The sequence below is a fragment of the Dendrobium catenatum genome, unplaced genomic scaffold, assembly GCF_001605985.2.
Source record: "Dendrobium catenatum unplaced genomic scaffold, ASM160598v2 fragScaff_scaffold_157, whole genome shotgun sequence".
NCBI lineage: Eukaryota > Viridiplantae > Streptophyta > Magnoliopsida > Asparagales > Orchidaceae > Dendrobium > Dendrobium catenatum.
In genome coordinates, this window is record NW_021318619.1 from 1,630,781 (window position 1) to 1,654,905 (window position 24,125).

The window sequence follows — 24,125 nt, forward strand, 5'->3', positions numbered from 1 at the left end:
GCGACTTTGTTCGCAAATCCAAAGTGGTTCGCAAATCGCACAAAAGGCAGACCGTGGTTTTTTTTTTTGGTCATTTGGGTAAAATAACAAGTCTGCCTTCTCTCAAATACCTAAAATATCCCTAATAAAATTAACATATTAAAATTGTGATGGTGGGCATCAATACACAGGTCTGCCCCTGTTTCCAAGGTCACTTGATCAGGAAATAAGTATAGAGTATTATGTTAAATTAGCAATAAGTTGTATAATAATCATGAATGTATGGTGCATGCTAGGACTTAGTAAGAGTTGCTAACAAATTCCATGTGGTAGAAGTCTATGACCTTTTAAGAAGTGCTACTCATTACGACAAAGAAATCCATTGTTGTTGGGTGAATCTAGTGAGCTGATAAGACATGCAAGAAAATTACTACGCAAAATCTTGAAAATTTTATAGATATTTTTTCCGTTATATTTTATGCACCTGAATTGAGTTTGAATGACATTGATGTTGATGACGCCTGATAAATATTTCTCCAATAGCTTTATGCTTTTCCTTTCCTTTTTCTGGAAAATATATCCATCACCTTGATGAACCATTTAATCTTCTGCTTCAAGATAATAAAACTTTCAGCTTTCTGCATGATCTATTTTTGTTAACCTTTGAATACACTGCATTCATCTGTTTGAATAATTTAGGTGGAGTTCATATCAACACATGTAGTCTCCATTCAAATAAACTCAAAACGTTGGGTGGTTACCATTTACAATTGGAAAAGCTTCAGAGCTCAAAGCAGTCAAATCGTTTGCAAAGGTTTCCTATTCATGCTGAATATGGGTAAGGAATCCATCTTCATCAAAGAAGTTTTTCTTATATCTTCACAAATATCAATAGATGAATTTTCTCCACTCATGGAGATGAAATGCACTTGCCTATTTATAATTAAAAAGGCTTGTTATTGCCTTTGAGGAGATCCCCTCAAATATTAAAACAACTTTTGTTGCTGAACAAAAAAAAAGAAGAGTTTACAAGGGCAGAAAAGAATCACTATAATCTTAACTTTTCTAGACTAACGATTATGGGAAATTATTTGGGTTTTTGTTTCTCTTTGGAACCTAGATCACCAACACTAATATTTGCCCATACCTTGTAGATTTTGCATGGTTAAAAAAAGGTGAAATCAAGAATTGAGGTGTTTTACCTTAACAATGCGAGCTGTAGTCTTGGGGGTGGATCTAGTTATAACCCTTAAAAAATAATAAAAAAAATGACAAAAAATAACTACAATTTTAATATATTTACTCGATACATCATCATAAAGATACAAATTACAAATCTCAATATTAAATGTTATTACAAAATAAAAAATTGAAATGAGATTCATGGTAAGCATTCACTTTAAATTTAAATATGCCAAGAGAATCAAGATTCATGACAACGTCGTCCAAACTTTCATATTAGAATATCTATAATGAAATAACTCTATCATCCTTACATTCTGTCTTATAATCATCATCAAAATCTTTTTCAATTATAATATTTTTTCTCTTACTCTATTTATATGAATTTTTATTTGATTCAATATAATTTCATGTAAAACAATAAATTAATAATACAACAAAGTAATTCATTATAATTAAATTATTTTTGATTTTTTTGAAACTCTAACCATCTTTGCTTCTTTTTTTTAAATGATTGTAAAGTAGAAGCTACTCTCAATTCAGTAGTTTTTAATATTAGCATTAATATTTTCATTCTTCTCCACTTTAAAACCATTCCATTATCTTCAAGTTCAAATCTTTCATTATTTTTTTATGTTCATCATGAAATAATATATCATTAATAACAAAAGGATCCATTTCATTATCACCAATTATTTGTATTTGTACTTTCAGGTGTTTATATTTTAACTTTTTATTAAATATAACATAAACAATTCTTCATATAGTTAATTAGTTACTTCTTTTTATATAATTAAATGAAATAATAATAATAATAATAATAATAATAATAATAATAATAAACAAATTTGACTAAATTTAACTTAAATGAGGCGTCGCCTCAAAATTTCTCAAGGTGTATGCATATTTAAAGAAGTTGTAAGACTCACTGGCACCAATGAGCTCAAGCTTTGAGGTGCTACTTGTATTGCTTAATTTGAGTCGCCCCTCAAATGATTTTTTAAGCCATGAGATTTTATTTTTTAGTTTTTTTTTTATCTTATCAGGAAAATGGATGCCATAATTGTCATTTTGCTAAATAGGTTTATATAATATGTGTAATTAAAATTAGATATTTATAAATATTTTTATTTTAGGAATATAACTGTAGTTTTTTATTAGATTGATTTAGGCTTCATTTGAGATAGTTTTCTTATTGGTTTTTAAAGTAGCTTTCTAGTAAAAAAAATTTAGTTTAAATAAAATTTATACTAAAAAACTATTTAAAGTAGCAGTAAAAAAATCATCTCAAATGAAGCCTTAATTGCTTGAATCACTCAAGTATTTTCTTGTGTAATATTGTTTACTATTTATTTCATGAGCATAACCCTTGATGTGAAGGCAGGTAGTCCAATTAACTTAGTGTCAGGATAATGATCTAGTCTTCATCTCCGCCTTGTATTGGCCAAGTCCTAGATCTCGCAATGCTCTTCTTCTAGGATTGATCTCATACAATCCTAAGTCGATTTGTATTGGGCTTGGAAACACTAGCTCTCTACTTCTATTGCTCATCTGCCTGTGAAATCTGACATCTTCATCCCGGTCTCTTGTCTTGCTCGTGTTTTACTCTATCCCCCCATCTCCATCCCATGCTGATCTTAATTATGCTCACACATCTGTTCTGCTCATGTCGTCTTCGTCACATTAGTCTGAACATCTTGTATGGTTTTCTCAATGTATTAGGACTACTCTTCTAGTGCTCGGATCGACGCTGTCTTAAAAACACTCATGCATTCCCACGGTCGTCTTATAAAATCCTAGAATGGTTGTCTCTCGAGAGTGTAGGTGATCTCTTGTATCTCTTGCCAAGATTATTCATCCTCTATCTCAAAAATGTTCGCTCTTCGATCTCTCTTCAAGTTATTTTTAAATTGGTCTGGAGCTTGTTAAATTGGGCTAAATGTCTTTGAACTACATATGTGAGCGCAATTTTCTTTTTTCTTCCCAAAAATATTGTAAAGTTGAACTATTTCCAATTATATATATATGATTATCTCTTTTGGTAGTTATGCAAATCCATCCTTCCATCTGTGTTGCGGTAGCCCTCAGATTTCACATTGCTTTATCGTGCCTAGACCATTTATATCTTAAATAATTGGATTTTATGTGTATTTTTATGAAGTATAAGTACTAGTACTATTTAATTTGTAAATTGAAATAAAAAACATTTGATTTTAACAAAATTGTGATCCTGAATTAAATTTAATACAATTATCTTATATTCTTTAGGAATTAAATTACAAGATTAAAGAATTGTTGTAAATATTGGACGACTAAAGAAGTTGATAAGGTGGTAGTAGAATTTCATGAAGGATTTTATGATGCACACCAATCCGGTCCCAAAATGGCAGTCAAAATCATGATGATGGGTTATTATTGGCCAGTACTAGTAATAGATTGCATTTATCATGCTAAGAGGTGTCATTAGTGTCAGATCCACAGTGATGTTATATATCAGCTGCCAAATTCGCCGCACCCTACAGTTACATACTGAAAATTGAATGTTGGGGCACAAATATAATATGGTCGATATATTCGCCGTCATCAGTTTGACACCGCTTCATACTGGGAGCAACAGACTACGTTTCTAAGTGGCAAAAATGGCTCCATTCAAAAAAGTCACATCTGAACACAAGGTCAACCTCATTACCCATAACATTGTTTATAGATTTGGCATACTGCGCCATATAATTCAGAAAACAGTACAACATTCATGAGTACCAAAATCCACAAATTGATTGATCGACATAAAATTGTTTGGCATTATTTATCCATATACAACCCAAGAGCAAATAGCCTCGTAAAGGACTTAAAAAAACTCTAGTGAAGTTATTCAAGAAGATCCTTACAAAGAACAAAAGAGAGTGGCACACCGAGATGGTGGAAGTGCTTGAGCGTATCATACAATTTATATGATGCCAACCAAAGCTACATCTTGCACTAGTGTTTGGGGTTGAAGCAGTGCTGTCACTAGAAATTGAGCTACCATCACTTAGGGTAGTTGCTTAGCATGATCTTACTCAGGAGCAAAATGCTCTCCTGAGAATGGAAGAGCTCGACACATTATAGATGAGATGAGATTGCTAGTTCAGCAAAATCTAGAGATTTATTGAGCAAGGATGGCCAAATCCTTTGATTGGATGGTGCGTGATCGAGCATTCCAAGAATGAGAGTTGGTCTTGGTGCTGAGAAGGCCAATCACCCCATCTAAAAATTGGTGGTAAATTCGTATCCAACTGGAAAGTCCCTTTCGTCATCGAGAAGTTGTATTAGGGAGGAGCCTACCAGCTTATCGATATCAACGATCAAAGGCCCATGCCGTCGAGTAACTGTCGATATTTGAAGAAGTATCACACATAATTTATTCAAGAAAATTCTGTTTAATGTACTATGCATTTTATATATGTTTATCAATATATGCATTTTACATTCTTGAAATTCTCTTGTATTATAAGAAAGTATTTCAAGTATTCTTGCAAAAATCCCACTGCAAGAATGGCATTTTTTTTAGTTTTCTAATTAAAACTTGTTTAAAATTCTCCCACAAGATGAGAGATTCTAAATATTTTTTTGGGCCAACATCCTGCTACACGCCAAGATCCTCAAATAAAAATTTAAAATCATAAAATAGAAAAAAATTGACTGACCCTTCCCCGCAAGATGGAACATTTAACTATTTATTTAGGTCGATATTAAGCTTCGCGTTGAGATCACCAAATAATTATTTAAAATCATAACACAAACATCTCTTCAAACAAGGGGATATGACAAATTCTCTTGTGATATATATATATATATATATATAGACACACACACACAGGTGATTCCCTAAAACCCAGTACATTGCCTTCTTCAACTTACAAAAACTCTAAAAGTAGTTATTGACGTCGGACAAGTGGGTCTCAATGACTATTCGTTGGCGATCCGATAACTGTAGCCGAGCACAACTCCAATAATTCCTTCTTGGGGAAAGATACCACCACCTGAATCTATTTCAGGATACATAATAGAAACAAAACTAAACTCAAATCTTATTCATCCCCCATATTACAAGTATTATCTACATATTTATAAACAAAGGTAGCAACATAATAGGCTACATCCAACATTAGAAAACACTACTCCTATATAGCCATACAAACTACCGTATGAATTACTCTAGCCTAAAGTTAACAGGATTAAGCAGCTAAGCTCCGACGTCATTTTACTGGGGTAGGAAGAACTTTAGGCTAGTAGTAAGATGTCTGATTGGCCATAATAAGGAGACATGTTTGGTTGGCTAAATCGGCCTGGATATTTCCACTCGGTGTCATTCTCCCCATCTAGGAGAGACTTCAACATAAGCTATAGTCGATGACAAATGAGATAGTTGACAAACTCTGAGTACTTCTTTATTAGCACATTCAAATGGTACTCTTCAAGAGTTGATTTGAACCCAACACCAAATTGATCAACCATGTAAATATCGACAGTCACAGTCACAGCGAGCGCCTCCAAGAATTTTGTGTCGGAATGCGTGAATTTACCAAGATGGTTGTCATGGTCAAGTTTGGTCATACCAATTTCACGATCAATGATAGTGAGTATATTTGCTGGCTTATCAAGAATGCTATGAATGACTAACTCTGACGATTCATCCATCTTGCTCCGATCATCATCATCTTGCTCTGGTCATCGTCATACACGGGCTTATCAAAATCAAGAACTTCAAAAAACATGTTGTCATTATACACATCATACAAGGGCTCATCATAAACAGGTAAAGGCTAAGATTTCGTCAACAGATCTTTAAAACCATCAGAGCTGGACTCGATCGAAGGTGCGGAGAAAGACATTCAGTTTGGCTCTTCAAACACGTCTTCGTAGGAAGAAGGGTTCTGATGAATGTCTTCTCCTTTTTTTTTGACGTTCACCCGCTTGTCTTTGCTCAAGCCTTGCTAATCTTTGTTGCAGCTGTTGTATCTCCCGTTGCAGATCTTTCACGAGTAAATCTTTTATGGATCTTTGTTGATTTCTCCGAGGCGGCATCTTTACCGGCTCTTCTCGTTGGATGAAGATGTTGCAGGAAGAAGTCTTGATAGCTGGAAGAAGAACAATAGCTCCCAGAATTTCTTGGAATGAATCTGCCCTTCCCGCAAAGATCGTCCAGCTGGTTTAGACAATGGAGAAAACAATTGTCCTGCTGCCTGGAACGAAACACTTGCCCTGTTTCACGGATGAATCACACACGCGGATTTAAAACACACCCAGCTCTCTCCCTGGACGGACAATATGGCTGTTTGGCAGTCATAAAACAAAAAGATTGTTGGGCTTATTGAACTGGATGGTGGACTGCAGCTTCTGGAGTGAATCTTGTTGAAGATAGTTCAAGATTGCCTTGCAACCATCAGCAAGTTGGAACAGTAGTTTGGCTGGCTGATTTCCTTGTGGCGGTTAGTCAAAGCTCGGTTAACATTGTCTTGGATGATGGCTGGAACCTAAGGGAAACCTATTTCTTGAAGGTGGGCTAGTTGGAAACTGACCTAGAACCTAAGGGAAACTTGTTTCTTGAAGATGGGATGGCTAGAAACAGACAAAATGAGCCTTGACCGAGATTCCAAGGACTGAACAGTGGCTGTGGTGGTTGGAAAGATAAGATGACAAATGAGAGAGAAGAAATATGGTGGGCGATTGATGTTGGCAAAGTCCTAGACTCCCATACAACCCCTCCTCTTTCCTTCCTGTCCTCTTAAGATTTAGGGGAAATCTACCCCAAAGAATGTGATCTCTCCCTCCCTCTCAGATTTTCAAATTCTGAAATAAAGAATTCAAAAACTCTCTCTGCCCTGTCGGCAACACTAGTATCTTTTCGGCTCTGATACCAAATGACGCCGGACAAGTGGGTTTCGATGACTGCTCATTGATGATCCAGTGACCGTAGTCGAGCTCAAATCCAAGAATTCCTTCTTGGGAAAAGGGACCACCTGAATCTATTTTAGGATACAAAAATAGAAACAAAACTAAACTCAAATCTTATTCATCCATCATATTGCAAGCATTACTACATATTTATAGAGAAAGATAGCAATATAATAGGCTACACCCAACATACAAACTACTGTATGAATTACTCTAGCCTAAAGTTAACAGGATTAAGTAGCTTAGCTCTGGCGTCAGTTATGGCCCGAGAAATTCTCATAATTGATTGGAGAGTCAATATTACATTGGGTTTGAATGAGTCTCAATCAAGACAACTGATGAATGTGCGTAAGCTCTGAGATCTCGAACTGCGAAGGATGACTTCAAATCTGCAAAATTCACAAAATTTGGCTTGGGGAGCATGTTTTTCCATAGCTCAAGTCTAGAGACAGAAGAGCATATGATGTTGGACTCTATAAGCCAAGATATGGCTGAAACGTTGACAGCTCCGTCTACTCAATAAGTCATTAGAAGGATAGTAATAGAGGAACCCCCATTTCAGCAGTCAGATGATTAAGTGCTGTTAAATTCTAGCTCACTCAACCTGATCAGTTCAAGTGACTGAAATTGAAGTTTTCTTGGATGGTTAAGGGTCAAAGTATTAGCTACATTTGATACTATCGATGAAACCCGCATGATAAATAAAATAATGATGCATGATAAATAAAGTTAAAAATATAGTAAAGATGTACCTGAAGAACCTTCAAGAGGAATGGCTCTCTAGGAAGGATGCTGCGGCTACCGGGGCTAACTCTAAAACTTTCGGTGTGTATGACGGTACATCAACACCTGTACTGGTTAAGCTGTACCAGCCCCAGACGACTCATCGGGCCAAAGTGACCCATAAGGGTCTACTGGAAAAATGAAATCTGTGGAGCGATCTACCGTGTCATACCCGATGAAATTCGACATCCTCGCACCCTGGAAGCTCTCTCCAAGACCTTTGAAAGAAGAGCGTGGACATCTGAGCATCCATCGATGCCTCCTCTGGAGTCAGAGGGCATCGTGGTGCAGGGCTAGCTGTCTAGTCCGTAGAAGCACGAGGAGGCGTAGTGTGCTGAGAACTTGTATGTCCACGTGAAGATCGGGGTACCTCTTTGTGATGTAGATGAGGCTCTACATCTTGCAATATGACAGGGAAACATGTAGTACCCTCAGTAGTAGTATAACTCCCAGCATGTCCCCCTACATCGAAGATGAAGAAGATATAAATCCAAATTGCAAGGGAAATGTCAACAAATCAACTACTAACAAAAGGAAAGGGGGAAGGGGTAGGAAAGTTACCTCAGTTGTCTCTGACCTATGAAGAGTCCCATTGAGGTCTCTAGCCCTTGATACTCCCAGTGCCCTCACCTGCACTCATACTTTTGGGCACCTTGCTCCAAAGAAGAGGCAAAAGACAGCCGCACCTAAGTCAGACGTGTGTAACTTGCTTTTGTCTGGTTGAACGGAGGAGCCAAGCAAAAATTAGAGCAAATACTAAGTCTGAACAGGTGTAACCATGCTACAATAGCTACATAAAATCTGGTCTCCTAAGGAATGACATCCATGTGTCGGACATCTGCTAGCCCAGGAATAAATAACCGCCCGTCATAAGCTGTACCTGAAAGAACCCAAACTAACGAGCCACCCTGTTGGGCTGGTATCCCCCGAATGTCACAACGATGTCTGAACGGTGACATAGCCAGCTTAGGCGGCATGCTAATGAAATACTCAGCCACCCTCAAAGTATGTCTCCCACACATCAAAGCACATATATCATTTTGGTCGAGCCCATCAATAACAATTGTCTCTCAGGTGAGGTGGTAAACAAACAATGCTGGTTGGTGGACTAGAGAAAAATGGTCTACAACTAGGTGTGGAGCGAAGAAAAAGTGTCATACTCGCTCTGACTTTAGGGTAGAAGAGGTCTGTGATAGTTGATTGACCGCAGGGTATCCTCTCTCTATGAACTATGCAGGACACTCTAAGCAAGAAAAGCATCATGGATATGCAAATGAATACATCTGTATAAATAGTGACATGGTAAGACTAGTTTCCACAGCTTAAGAAAGCTTGCCTCAAGAAGCTATGCTCAGAGCTCTGTATGTCCTAGCAAGTATAGACGAAGCCAAAGAGAGATGTTACCCTTGTGAAAACTAGCTGGCCGCTAAAAGAATACTACACCCCACAGACCCTGCTCTGAATGGAAGCACAAAAGTATTAGAGCTAAGTAACCAAAAACCCCGGAAGAAAAAGATCCTTGCCAATACCCGGTAGTGTGTGAGAAATGTAGCCAGAAGAAGAAGGCGGCTCGATAGTCTCCTCTGACAATGGAGCCCCGCGTTGCAAGCCATAACTAGAAGGGTTATACAGTGACACAGTAGCAAAGGACAGGTAGTCTCTCTGATGGAAGATGCAGACCCAAATGTCCACATGCATGGCAACTCAAGAACGTGTTGATAGACTCGACGATCTGTATGTTTGATGGTACTGACGAAGAGGTGTAGGGTATACCTTTGACAGAACTAGTCTCCCTCGTCAATGCCCATTTGTTGAAGGCACTCTATGACTAAGCTCTTCATTAGGATGATTACACTCCTCGAAGCAGTGGATGAAGACAGGTAACCCAGATACCACCTACAGATCCAAAAGTGTAACTGTCTGCTCATCTAGCTCAATCCAACAGGTGTTGTTTCCAGCATCCCAAAACTCAACTAAACCACGAGCCCACGAAGGGGGAATGTGCCCGAAGTAAAACAGTGAAGCATACACTGCCTTATAAATCTATGCCTTCTATAAAGTGTCTATGTGGGCTTGTAATACATATCTAGCCCATTGAACATATCCACCAGCTAGACTTTGGATTTGTCTAATTGACGAATCTCTTGGCCACTCTAAAGATGTCGACTATAGCTGATGGTGGCTAAGTAACCTCGATTGCCCTATTTGCTTTGCTATATCCGTTGTGGGCACTAAGATGTCACACATGCCACAACTTATCTGATCAACGGTACTGTCCAACGGGATATACATTTCTCACTTCAGTCTGATGCTGCTCACCCAGTCACTGTGGTCCTCAAACTCAAGAGAATATACAGGGCATGTCGGAAGTAGAGGGGAGCGAGCAAAGAAGCCGTGAAAGATATCATGCTCTCATAGCATGTCCTGATGCTCATCGATCCTATCAAAGGCATCAGCGCCTCCTTAAGGATCTTGCTGGTCTATAACATCCTAAATAGCAAACTCATTAGGCTCACTGAGAGGCAAGTCATCAGGCATACCTGTTAACGGCGAATGGCGCACCATGGCGCAAATGTTCATTTAGAGCCATGGCGCATAACGCACGGTGCGGCGCGCGCTATTTTGAACATGACGCAAGCTATATAAAAAATAATAAGCATTAAATATGAAATATTATTAAAAATGAAAGACAAGCTATCATAATAATAAAAGACAACCATAACATATATAAATTCGACTAAGTAACATCCAAATATCTCATAATTTAAATATTACAATCTTTTTTTAAAAGATCAAATATGAATTTAATCTACTCTTCTTGGGAATCATCATCATCAGCAAATGTTAAAAAAGCTTCATTATCTTCTTCAGCATTGTCTCTTACTTCATAATCCTCTTCATCACCCTCCTCATCATCATTCTCAATAGCAACATCATGCCTAATTGAAGATTCTTTCTCTTTCCCTTTAGATATTTCCCGAATATTATAGCTTTTATCATAAACACCAGTAGCTTTAGCAACACTTGTCTAAGTTAAATCTTCCTCTCCAACAATAAAGTCATTTTCTTCATCAGACTCATCATCTAATTTTTTTGTTAGCCATTCATTTGCATCATCTATCTCAGTCAAAGAAATAGGATCAATGACATCACGATGATTGAATCTCCGAATCAGTGCTCTATTATATTTAACATAACTAAATGCTTTAAGTGACCATGATCCAATTTGCTTCTTCGTTTGCTATGAAGATGCAATTAAAATATTATTACATTACTATATTATGAACATATATAAAAAATCAACACATACATTGTAAAATACTTACATGTTCAAAAATACTCCAATTGCATTTCAAATCATTGAGTAATAAATCAATAGAATATGACCGATAGGGCACAAAACCCTCTATTAGCTAAGGTGGATTCAAAATTATCCCCTTACATAAATATTCACTCTAGGTCTACGAGATACTCTTGGACGAAACAACTCATGGCTGGGGTTGACTACCTCCTTTGACTTAGTAGACCAGTGTCATGATGACTCGGGACGACGGAACCATGGTATCTTGATCAGGTCTATCATCATTCCTCCCACCATCCGCTTTAAGTGCAATGTGGTAAATTTTCATTTTAAATATCAAAATTTTAAAATATCAAATCATGTTGGTACAATATGCCAGATACTCTGTATTTATTTGACAACTTGCCTTAATCGAAAGTTCTTTCTCGTTACTGAAGGGGTAATTAACTATAGGGGCTTGCATCTATAGAAAACCTGAACTCAAATCATAAAGTCATCGTAAAATGAGGGCGAAACCTCTAGGTAATATCTTATTCAAAACCCAAATTGCCTTCTGAAAGTTGCTGCGGAACTTTCTTGTTAAAACTCTCCTCGATGACCCTAAAAAGAGAAAGGGGCCGTGGCGAGGCCAGGCCATGAATTTTCGGAGCCGGCAGATGTCTTCTGAGCTGATCTTTTGTTTGCCTCTAGTCTCTTTGCATGGCAACATATGACCTACTTTTTTTTTCTTGCTTGTTGTAATATTGGTCCTGGCAGGCCTTGACTCTCAATTGAGATGTTTTTTAATAAATTGTCTTTATTCTGATTTCAAGTGGATGTCATCTATCTTCAAACATTTTATGCTAACTAACTTAAAACTGTGTCCGGAGGTAGTTCTCGAGGAGGGGGTGGTGATTTTATTGCTGGTTTCCTTCTAGGAGGGGCTGTGTTTGGAACTTTGGCTTATGTCTTCGCTCCACAGGTGATCATTCCGGGCAAGCTTTGGTAGTTCACCTTTTTTGTTTTAACACTTTCTTCACTATAGTCTATTTCAATCTTCACCTGGTTACATGTGCAGATAAGGAGATCATTGTTGAATGAAGATGAATCCGGGTTTCAAAGAGCTCGGCGGCCAATATATTCTGACAATGGCCTTGAGGTAACCAACTTTCATTTCCATATTCATTTTACTATAGTACTAATTATTCTGTGTTCTCATCTGTTTGTTTGAAATTAGAAAAATCTTTTAAAAAAGTATAGAAATATAGTAAAGTATCATTTGATTGGATATAGTTAGAAACCAATGTCTAATAATCTTATTTTCACACAATGAGTGGAAACAAAATCACCATTTTTCTTAAAACATGCTTTTCTGTACTTGCAACCAAACGAGCCCTGAGAAGAAACTTAACTTCTATAAATAATTCAATGCAGAAAACTCGTCAAACTCTGAATACAAAGATTAGCCAACTGAATTCAGCCATAGACAATGTTTCTTCACGTTTGAGGGGTGGAAATAACTCTGCTTCTGATCTCGTTGAAGCCGACTCTGAATTAGAAACAAACCGTTAGGGCTGTTTCTTCTTTGCATCAATGCTATTTTAGATTAAGAAGTCTTAACTTTGAAATCCACCGTTATGTTGATTGATACTTAAGCAACAAGCTATGATACAGTTGGAGAGAAAAGTCCTCTGCGCCACAGATAGTGATGAAATCTTGTTGTTTTTCAGTAATTATACTGTTGATGATATTAATTAAGTAATTATATTTTGGCAGATTTGTTATTCAAACTTTGAACAGTTTTGAATAGTCTTTTTTAACTGGTCTCAACTCAATTGAGCGCAAATGTTGCTTTAACGTATACTTTTTACTTGTTGGTATCATTAAAATTAAATATCAAGAACTTTCCATCAACATTTTTTTTCCATATTTTTTTAGCGTGGAATATATGCTAAGACTTGGTTTTTGTTAGATTTAGGTTTTGTTTGGGACGGTATTTTTACTGTTTTTTAAAGTAATTTTTAGTATAGAAATTAAAATTTTTGTATTAAAAAGATGCTTTAAAAAGAGGTAAAAAAACCTAATGATTTAAAATTACCATCACTCCAAACTTAAAATAAAAAAGATTAATGATGTCATGGTTGACCACATCACCTTAGAATTCAAGCATGGAAACTCCATCTTTCTTTCAAAGCTAGGTGTCCTATGCACATTCAAAGAAAAAAAAAAAAAAAAAACTCAAAACTCTTTCCAAGTCCCCTTATTTTGGCCCTCCTTAAATGGACATGATGATTCATTGCAATTGGAATTATTTTCCTTTCTTTTATGGCACGATTAACAAAATACTTATTTTTAACACCATCATTAGAGCAATGCACGTAACAAATAATTAGTAATTAATCACAAAGTTTTTCAAGTCGTCGTTGGGATCAACCAGCATGGATTATTGCTGCTCAAAAATGTGTTTATCACTCGCACCATAGCCTTCCACTAGAATCAAGACATTCACAAGAATGAAGCTAGCAAGCTCATGTGGCTCTTCACAGAGAGAGAGAGAGAGAGAGAGAGAGAGAGAGAGAGAGAGAGAGAGATGAGCTTGTCACTCTTCTCTGTCTTCTTCTTGGTGATACTTTTGGCTCCTTAAAATGGATGTAAGCCAACATGATCAAACTAGTTAAATATGTCCTACTCTCTTTAGCTTAATTATTATTATTTATTCACTAGCCCCTTTCTTAAAGAACAAAAGCTCTTCAACAGTGGAGTAACCCAATTCAAAGAGAATTATTTGTAGCCATGTTTATGCATCAATATTTAGTGCTCCCATTGAGATTATTTTGAGTTGGTTGAAGAAAGCTTAATGTATAATCATCCTACTAATTGGGGATATTTCTTATCCATTTGGCATCCTTGCATGTGACAGAAACCAAAAATAGTGTGTAGGGCTCCTAACAAGGGAGCTATGTTAGCATGGCTTTGTTTGTTAAGCTTTCCAAGAAAATGGATGCCCTACTACAGACACTTTCCAGCTGCTCCATGCCTTCTCCCTCGGTTCTCATTAATACCACATTTCATGTGACTCCTGTTTGCTATAAGGGGTGTCATCATCATGAGCAATTATTACGTCCGGTCACCGAATGCGTTCAGAGACCAATAATCACGCACCATATCACTTAAAACTCGGTATTGAGGACTCGATATTGCTCGGCATACATTCGGATTTCACCGGACGTAATAATTATTCCATCATCACCTCCAACAACAACAATCAGTCAAGCCATTATTGTTGATTGGTCATCTCTTGATGACATAGGCATATCCACATTGATGTCAGGGTGGGCAAATGTCCACCCTAAAAAAAATAATTAATGTATTAGTGGGGTCTTTTTGGTATTTTGCCCTCCCTCAAGAATACTTTTTTGCTCTAATTTTTATCATCCCAAATGTCCTTGCCCATCCCATAAGTTTGCATCCCGTAAAATTATTAAGCATCGATTGCATAGCAAAATGGCTGATGTATGGCTCAATGAGTGTCTAATACCATATATTAAGAAAGAAGTATTTGATTATGTTCCGAACAAAATTATTATGCAATATTATCAGAAAATGTAAAGTATAATGCAAAATTTGTACTTTTTTATTTCATAAATTATAATGAAATACAATGTTTACTTAGAATTTTGCTAATGAAGAAATATACATAATTTTTTATATTTATTAGTATAGAGAATGCAAAAAGATCCAAAATAGTCCAATTCATCTTTTATTGATAGAGACTTGTTTTGATTGAAAAAAATATATATAGTTTTGAAAAATGATTAATTTTCTTTGGGAATATTAAATTTTTTGAATTTTGAAATTGAACACGTCATTATGAACAGTATATCACCTCAAAAGACGAACATATTGTTCTCTAATGGGTTCAAATTTAAGAATTTTAAATTTATTCGGATTAATATCATAGTCAAACTCAGGAAAGAATCACATTTGACCTTGGAGGGTCAAAATGGTATTTAATCGAGTGTTTGACTATGTTAATCTGGATAAAATATCATTAATTTCATAATCAAAACCACGGCAATAATTTATATATCTCTCCGAAAAAAGAAGATATCAATCACTATCGATCGTTTAAAAATGACGATAATGATCATCGGGTTTGATTTTCCCAAAGAGAATTAATTGAGGTTTTGAAGAATTGATTTTGAAAATCTGGTATGGGCTTCTAAATCTCTTACGAGCGCAAGCCCTCATAGTTAATTACATCGTAGGAAAATTAGAATTTTCCTATGAATACTCTCGATTAAAATAACGGTATGAATTTTATTTAGATTTTCAAAGCTTGATGTCAAATGAAGTAAATGTTGGAAATTTCAGGTAGGATTGGTTCAAGGTTGAGCATTTTATTTTTAGAGTCAAAGGAGGAGGAGTAGGGAGTGTTTTAAGATTCTGAAATGATTTAGAAAACACTTTAGCCTATCATATGTGTTGGGTTTGAATTTGATTGAAAGAGATTTTTTTATTTTAGCAATCAATTTTATTAGAAAGTTGGAATTCAATTCTCGGAGTTTGAGGTCTTATAGCCCGATCCTGCCTCAGAACTTAAGTCTAAATTAGGTACTGAAAAGTGACCCGAACCTAGCTAATGCAGTGCAAATCCGGACTTACCCCGGCTAGGATTGGGGAGCGAGCTAACCACATAATTGATTTAAAATAAATGAATCCGGTCTTTTATGAAAGAGTGGTAAGGACATTTTATTTAATGTTTTGAAGAGTTGGGGCTGACATCTAGAGATTTTCTTAATTGGCCCCTTTGACTTTATGTTGGGTGCAAAATGCTAAAAACTAACGCAATTAAAATTTTTACTCTTTTAAATCTATTTCTAATGCAATACATGCTAGTTAACAACCTCATATCAAGTATGCTTGAAAGTTAAAAACAGTCTTAGAAAATAATTTTTTAGAAAACTGGACTTCCCCAGGTCCGACACCTCGTCCTCATAGGTCAGACCTTCCGGACTCTACCCGCAGGCAGAGAAGGGTCTAAAACAAGGAGAGAAGAAGTATAGAAATATGCATGCGACCGCGGAGTCGATCCATGGCTAATTCCCTAAATTTGTTATCTTTCTATGTTGTTTAGACCCGCTAAAATCTTAAACTTTAAAGTTATGAGTATAAAAATTTTTATACCCTTACGAGTCTCACGAGTCCAGGTAAAACTAAAAGCGGCATATAAACGCCAAAAAAACTATGAAAAGCAGGTAATTTTATACGCAATCACATCAAACATCAAATATAAATGAATTAATTAATAAATGTCTATAGGCAAAGTTGCCTTGCATATTACAAACCAGGGTCTGCTGAAAGTAAAGTGGCCGGGAAGCACTGACAAAAACCCGGGTTTCTAATCCTAAGACTCAAGTGACTTTGAGATTTGGGATTCTTCCCGTTATCCACTTCTTTATCTTCTCACGAGCATCTTAATTCGTCGGTTCCGGATATCCAAATGAAAAGAAACTCCCCCTTGAACGGGGTGTCATCTTTCCTCTTTGGATATTTGAAGAGCATCCAAACTTGATCTTCCAAATTAACGAAAAATCTCCCCTTTAGGGATGTCTTCTCCTCTTTGGTATTCAAGTTGGATCTAAACATCTAAACTCAAATCACTTTAAGTATAACTCAAATTATATCAAATTAAATTAATCAAAATTAAAAAATCTAGACTTGATCTTGTAGGGTTATCATAATAATCAGTAGTTATATATAATCCCAAGCAGTTATAATTGAACTCAAGCAATTTATATATTTGAAATTTAAATGCTCAACAGAGTGTAATAAATAAATAAACAGACAGTCAATCAATTCAAAGCTAACAACTAGCATGCAGTGAAAGCTCGAAAACCAGGCACACAGCAGAAAAGTAAACACCAGCCTATCCTAAAATTAGAATTGGTTGTCTTAACAAATCATCTAAAGTGTGTGACGTAGGCCGTGTGGTTTGGATATGTCCTATGGTGGGCAATTTGTTAAAGTTGTTTGAAGTTCTGGTTGGTTGAAAGGCTTAAGGGAAGATTTAAATTTGATTTTAAGTATTAATGATTTGAAATTGATTTTAAGGTTGATTAAGGATTTCTAGAGTTTTAAGACAATTTTCTAAATTTATGAATTTTCTGGATTATTTTAATAATTTAATTAAGGGTTCAAAAATTAACTTTTTGATTAAGAATGTTTTCTGGAAAATTAATATTTTATTAAAATATTAGACCTTAATGCGATCAGTTAGACAGTAAGTACGCTAAAATTAGATTTCTGAATTTTATTATGAATGTTTGAAGTTTTGAACTAATTTTGACTTAGGTTGACCAAAATGTTGACTTTTCAAATTTAATGGTTTTCTAGAATTTTTATATTTTTAATAAATATTAGACATCATTATGAGTTGAATGCAAGTGAGTTTGGTTAATTTGGATTTTTCTGCATTTAGTTATGAAATTTTGAAGTTTGATGTATTATTAAATTTTGAAATTATTTAATTAGAAGGGTTCTCTTTATTTTGCTCCAAATGAATTCTCAACTCCTTGAAATCAACTCCAAAGGTCAAGATTGACCTAAGGAGTGATTCCCAAGTATTTGTGATTTTTTTGGAATTTTTATCTATTTTTAAGTAATTAAATTTTTTAAATATTCAATTTCACTTGAAATTAAATTAAATCCAGATTTGCTGTCAAGTCAACTTGGTTTTATTTTCATTGATTAAGAGTTTGATTCTGGTCAGTTTAAGGGTTTTTTTTTGTATTTTTTGGATTTAAACTTGATTTATTGTAATTTTTGGAAGTTTTAAAGTTCTTAATAAGGCTGATTTTTGATTTGCTTAATTTTCAAACTTAATGACCTCCAAATTAGGTGAAATTTGAACCTAAGGTTTAAAATGTCACAATGTTTAATGTGTTCAAGTTTCACCCCTATTTTCGGTGTGTATAATGCCCTAGGAATTTTCTAAGTTTTATAGATATTTTCTTAAATATTTTTCCTAGGTGTCTCTACTATTCAAATTGCCCTGAAATTTGGTGTATCTAGCCCTGGTGCACACATTCACACCACAGAAATTTCACAGCAAAACACTAAGAGTTTAGAGAGTTATGAATTTTCAAAATTTAGGGTCCAAAATGGACCCTTTACCTTTAAAATTCACATCATAGAAATCCATTGGGTATCTGACCCAAAAAAAATTAGTGAACATGTCTAGGATACCCAATAATCTTTCACCAAAATTTGGGGCTCAATTGACCACTGGATTATGAGAAATTCATAAAACATTTATTTTAAATAATCAACCATATCTCATAACATAGTGACCAAATTAACATAATTTTAATTTTAATAAATACTACATAAAATTTCCTTTCCAACGAACCCAAGAAAGTCAAATTTGGTAAAAAATTAAATTTCTATGAATTTTGGAAGATACGGGCATTTTTCTGAATTTATTTACCATTTCTGGTCAAACTGACTACCGGCGCCAACTGGATTGGTGGTGCCCAATGGGAACGCACCACGTGGCGGGCTGGGGCCTGCCACTTAACCACGTTAGACGGCATCCAGCCGTCCGATTGACCGCAGGAGGAACCGATGGTCCAAATTAAGACATGTCAGCACTCGCGGTACGAAACAAAGAGGGTTAGAACCCTGGGGAAGGAACACGTGGTCGGAGAGGGGTGACGTGGCGGTTTTTGGGCCGTCCGATCGTGCTGAAGGTGCGATCGGACGGCTCTGGTTGAGCCAGACTTAATAATTTTAAAATGCCAATAACTTTCAAAATACTCAACAAAATTGCACAAAATTTGAACTGTAGCAATAGGGCATTGTGATCTAATAATGCATGGAGTTTCGAGGATCCATACATTGTAGATTTTCCACAGTTTCAAATTGAAATTTAATTTTTGAATGAGCATAACTTACAATCCAACTGTCGGATTGTCGACTTCTTAGGCTTGTTGGAAATCTACTAAGATCCTCTTTAACTTTGTAGAAGACCTCAGGAGGTGGATCTGGCTGGATTGGAGTTTATTCTTGAATAACCAGATTCTCTCTCTAGATTCCTCTCTCTTCACCAAACAAGGCCTTGGAGGCTAGATTTTGGTGGGGGAAGGCTTGGAAGGGCTAGGGAAAGGCTTGGAGAAGGTTTTTGAGGGTTTTGGAGGTTGGAATAGCTTTTTGTATGAGAGGGATTGAGTGAGAGAGGGCTTAAGGTTAACCTTGGCTTAATTAAGATATTTTTCCCTAATCAAGCCTTCTTGATGCATTTGGATGGATGAGATTAAATGGCTGAGCTCCTACATGGTTGCCAAGTGCCCATGGAGTTGATGGGAGCAAGGAATCAAAGGACCAAAAGGATAATGAGGTGTAAAGGGATTTGTCCTTTGGCACACATGGGGAGGAAAGATCAAAGCTGTTTGATCCTAATCCAAGGGTTGAAAATAGCCTAGGAATGTTATAGATGGAGTCTTAACATTTGGGATTAACTAGGATTTCAATTTAACTAGTTTGATTAAGGGTTTTAACCATTTAGAAGCTCCTTTTACCACCCATTGACAGTTTGACCAGTCAATGGGTCAATATATGCTGAGGTGGAAGCTAGAGTGGCTAAAGGAGCTAGTTGAGTGAGTTGGAAGGGATCTAATATTTGAGGATTAAAATTTGAGAAAGCTAAAGAGGGTTTTGACTGAGTATATTAAGTTGACTTGGTCAATGCCACTTGGATTTGATTGGCCATGATTTAAGGCATGATTAGGCTATATTTTAGAGTTGATTTGAATCTTGAAAGGGGTATGGGTTGAATAGGTTAAAATAACCTATTTAAACATTAAAGGGCATTTAGGTCAACATAGGTTGACTTAGTCAACTAGGTTGGCCAGGGACCCAAATTTTGGCTCAACAAGTTTGGTTTGATGTTTTGAGTCTATTGGAGGTGGTTCTAAGGTCTGGGAAGTCAAACCAGTCAAAATACCTATTTTGAACCTTAAGGGTCTGATTGGTCAACCTAGGTTGACTTGGTAAACTAGGTTGACCCTGGGAAGGATTGGCCCTAGTGACCTCATACAGAAATGAGGTCAATAGGATTCAAGAGCTATAAAAAGGCTGAATTTGTAAAATGAATAAAAAGTACAAGTTTGTTGACCTTCATTGTATACCTAAAGAAAAAATGCATACAAGCGGAAATCCATCGGGTCTGTGAATCCTTGCCGAAATCATGCCGATTCGATGTCGTTCGAGTCGCATCCCGTGATTCATGCTCAGAACTGGCCTCGGACAAGCATCCGCAGAGGTCGTTAAATAGCGAAGGAATGAAGGCTTCTAACTGCTCTGCTGCCACACTTGATCCCAAGCTCCTCCCTCTCCCGTTCGCTACTTCTCTGTCCGAGCTCCTTTTCATTCTTCTAAGCCGAAGCCAGTCCCAAGCTCCCACCTCATCTCCCTCTCTAATCAACCCCCATAGTCAAGCTAGGACTGATCTCCTTCCCTATCGCAGATCCCAAACTCCTGCTTGCTACTGATCCCATCCCAATCTCCATCAAACCCAACGACCCCATCTGACCCTTGCCTTCCTCCTCCTGTATCCTCTACCTTAGCTCCCGCAGTTGCCTCCCAATCCTCAGAGAGAGAGAGAGAGAGAGAGAGAGAGAGAGAGAGAGAGAGAGTCTACAAAAAAACCCTTAAACGCTCACGTAGTGGGTAGGGATAAAAAAAATACATTTTCATGGTGTCATTTTTGACACCTACCTGAGGCGCTCACGTAGCATTGAGGGGAAGGTTGCCTCTTGGTTTTTCCTCTAAACTGGGGAGACGCCGGGAGGCTGCCAAAATTTAGATTAAAAATCCAAGGACTTTAAAAAATATTGAATCTCATTTGGACATCATTTGAACTAAAATCAAACTTGGATAAATAAGGAAAGGGCTTAAGCAAAACTCAAACAAGAACTTGATTGAACTCAAATGAACATGAACTTGAGTTGAACAAGCTCACTTGAAACTTATGAACTTGGTTTGAACCAAGTGAGGACTTAGACTTGCCATATGAACGAACAAAAGTGAACCTGAATGTGGACGGAAGCTGACAAAGAACTCAAAACAAGATATGGACTACTTGAACTCAAAGGAGATTGGTGGAATGAGTTTTGAAGTTGAACTTGAACAATGGACTATGCTTGGACTTAGACTCAAGCTTGAACTTGATTTGGACCACAAGAAATTTGGACTTGATTCGACATAATTAAATGATTTAGAACACAAATTAAAATAAAACTTGTGATTTGTCAAGTTAACCACTTCGATTGGATTACAAATGAATAATGATGTTGAGATTCCTCACACACAATGAACTACCTTTAAAGATGAGGACTTGCAAGCACAACATGCTTACAAGTAACAAGAAGAAGTCAAAAGATATGTTGTGGTTACAAATTCATGGCCTAAAATACTTTGGAAGGAGCTCCAATGGGTGTCATAATTGACCCATGAAAGCTACCCTAGTAAAAAAATGCAAATCTCTGATCGAGCATAATACTAATGAGTGCCATTGGCTATGTGATAAGATATCTATATTGTGTATCAATAGTTGTTGGTGAGTGATGGAAAGGGATACACCAACAATATATACATGAAGAAGTTGATGGCGAGATATAACTCGATCGGTGGTTAATGACAAGTCATAGATGATGCAATTGATGGAGAAAAGAGAAATGTTGCTGAAGCCATAATTTCTAATGCTTGTAAATATTTATAAGAAATGAATGATATTGAATATACAACATGTCTATAGAAAAGCAGGGTGGTTGTAAAGAAGATAATTCACCTCTGCTCGCAATGTCACTTAACTGTATGTGAAAATACATGCTTCCTTAAAAGTATACACAAGAATCATGCAATGAAAGATAAATATTTTTATGAGCAAGATATGAAGGGTATTTAGCAGATGAAGCAACTGCTCTACAACACTCAGGTAATCGACGACAGAACACAAACAACCATGTTTAACCTTGCAAGTGATGAAATAGGAGAGGGTGTATGATTTAGCTGCGAACTCCTATGAATCACTATCGGAGACTTGTTACATACACAAAGTTCCATCTACGAGTAAATATAAAAAGAGAGTTGCAACACATATGAGCTCCCATGGGCTACTGTAGAAGACATCTATACATTCAATGTACCACTCACAAGCAAAACATAAATATTGCAAAATACCCCCACACATACACTGCAGTTTATATACACATAGGTACACTAAAACGGTTAAAAATAATCATAAAACCCGCAAGGGCCCCGGCGAGTGTGTTATTGGTATACACATGACGTCTAAGGATGCTGCGTGGGTTATTAAATTTGGATCCAATTTTCCTAAGCAGATAAAAAGAGTGGACAGGGTTCAATTATAAAATGCCCCCAAATAACCGCAAGGGCCCCGACGAACGTGTTATTGGTACACACGTGACGTCTAGGGATGCTGCACGGGTTAACAAGTTAATTCAAGTTCAATCTGATCCTTTTATACAGATCAATAGAAGTCGACATGATTCGAACCATCAAACAAATACATGGTTGTGGTGACCGATTTATTTGTTTTAATACATTCATATTAGGCCTTTAAGGCCTATAATCAAGAGAATTCACTAATAAAGGCACAAAGCCTACAAAACCTGATCATCTATAGACAGCTAGATATAATCGACAAGGTTCAATCAACAAAAGAGAAATGACCTCGAACACCCCGATGATGGCCGTGTTGAATGCATATCTCAACCGGAGCGGTTCCCAAATATTTTCAAATGTCTCCTAAATATCTAAAGTTCATTTCAAATATTCCAAAGATCCACCCAAAATACCCATAAAAATCCAAATACTCCACAAAAATCCTAAAATCCCAAAAATATTTAAAAATGAAACTATCTATCCCAACGCTTAAAGAAAAATTCATCCACCCTTCACAATAGTTTGCCGAGGTGGATAAATTTAAAACTACTTAAGCTCACAAAGAGCCAAATGCCTGGTCAAAAATATTACTAGGATCCATTCTAAATAGTCTCCCATCGATAAGAGCATGGTACGTGTCCTCTAACCGACGGTCTGCCACCAAATGGCACCGCAGGATAAACTGTTATTACGACCCGGGGCCCTCTGAACCTAGTGGTTTTGCCACCAAATGGTACCACGATATACCGATTATGGCCAGAGCCAATATGCTCCTTAGTGGCATCAAATACTTGAGATATGAATCAATAGGATATAATCGATAGGGCATAAAGCCCTCTGTCAGCTAACGTGGATTCAAATTTGTCCCATTAGGTAAACATTCAACCCAGGTCTAGAAGGTCCCCTTGGACGAAGCAACCCATGGCTGCCGATAAGGATCCTTTTGTCAGGTTGGGTTGACTACCTCCTCTGACTAAGTAGACCAGGGACCACGATGGCCCGGGACGACGGAACCATGGGATCTTGATTGGGTCCATCATCCAGTCCCCCACCATCCGCTTTAAGTGCAAGATGGTGAAAATTTCTATTTTAAATATTAAACCTACAAACTCTTCAATATCCAAACCTTTCAAATCCTAATCCCAATGCTGCTACTATATGCCAGATAACACGTATCTCTACGTATCTGATTGAAGACTAGCCTTAATCAAAAGTTCTCTCTCGTGATCGGGAGGGGTAATTAGCTATAGGGGCTTGCACCTATAGGAAACCAAAACTTAGATCATAAAGTTCTCGCAAAATGAGGGCGAAATCTCTAGGTAGTGTATTATCTACAAACCCATCTGCCTTCCAAATATTACCTCGGAACTTATTCAGTTAAAACCCCCTCGCCGAATAAAAAGAAAAAGCGGGCGGAGGCCTTTGAATGGAAAGATGTCGTAGCATTCATTGCAAGTTAATGTGAGCGGTTAGGTGGGCTACATTCATCACTGATCTC

At 36.7% G+C, this 24,125-nt stretch overlaps 1 protein-coding gene across 1 annotated transcript in view; it reads left to right on the plus strand.

The window, feature by feature from the left end:
* LOC110114555 overlaps window positions 1–12,991 on the plus strand; it is a 29,515-nt gene extending 16,524 nt beyond the window's left edge. Inside the window, exons 2-5 of the mRNA XM_020847476.2 lie at window positions 679–817; window positions 12,056–12,143; window positions 12,240–12,320; window positions 12,596–12,991. Coding sequence (XP_020703135.1) covers window positions 679–817; window positions 12,056–12,143; window positions 12,240–12,320; window positions 12,596–12,733 — 446 coding nt within the window. The 3' untranslated portion in view covers window positions 12,734–12,991. The remainder of the gene's footprint in view (window positions 1–678; window positions 818–12,055; window positions 12,144–12,239; window positions 12,321–12,595) is intronic.
* Window positions 12,992–24,125: the final 11,134 nt, after the last annotated feature.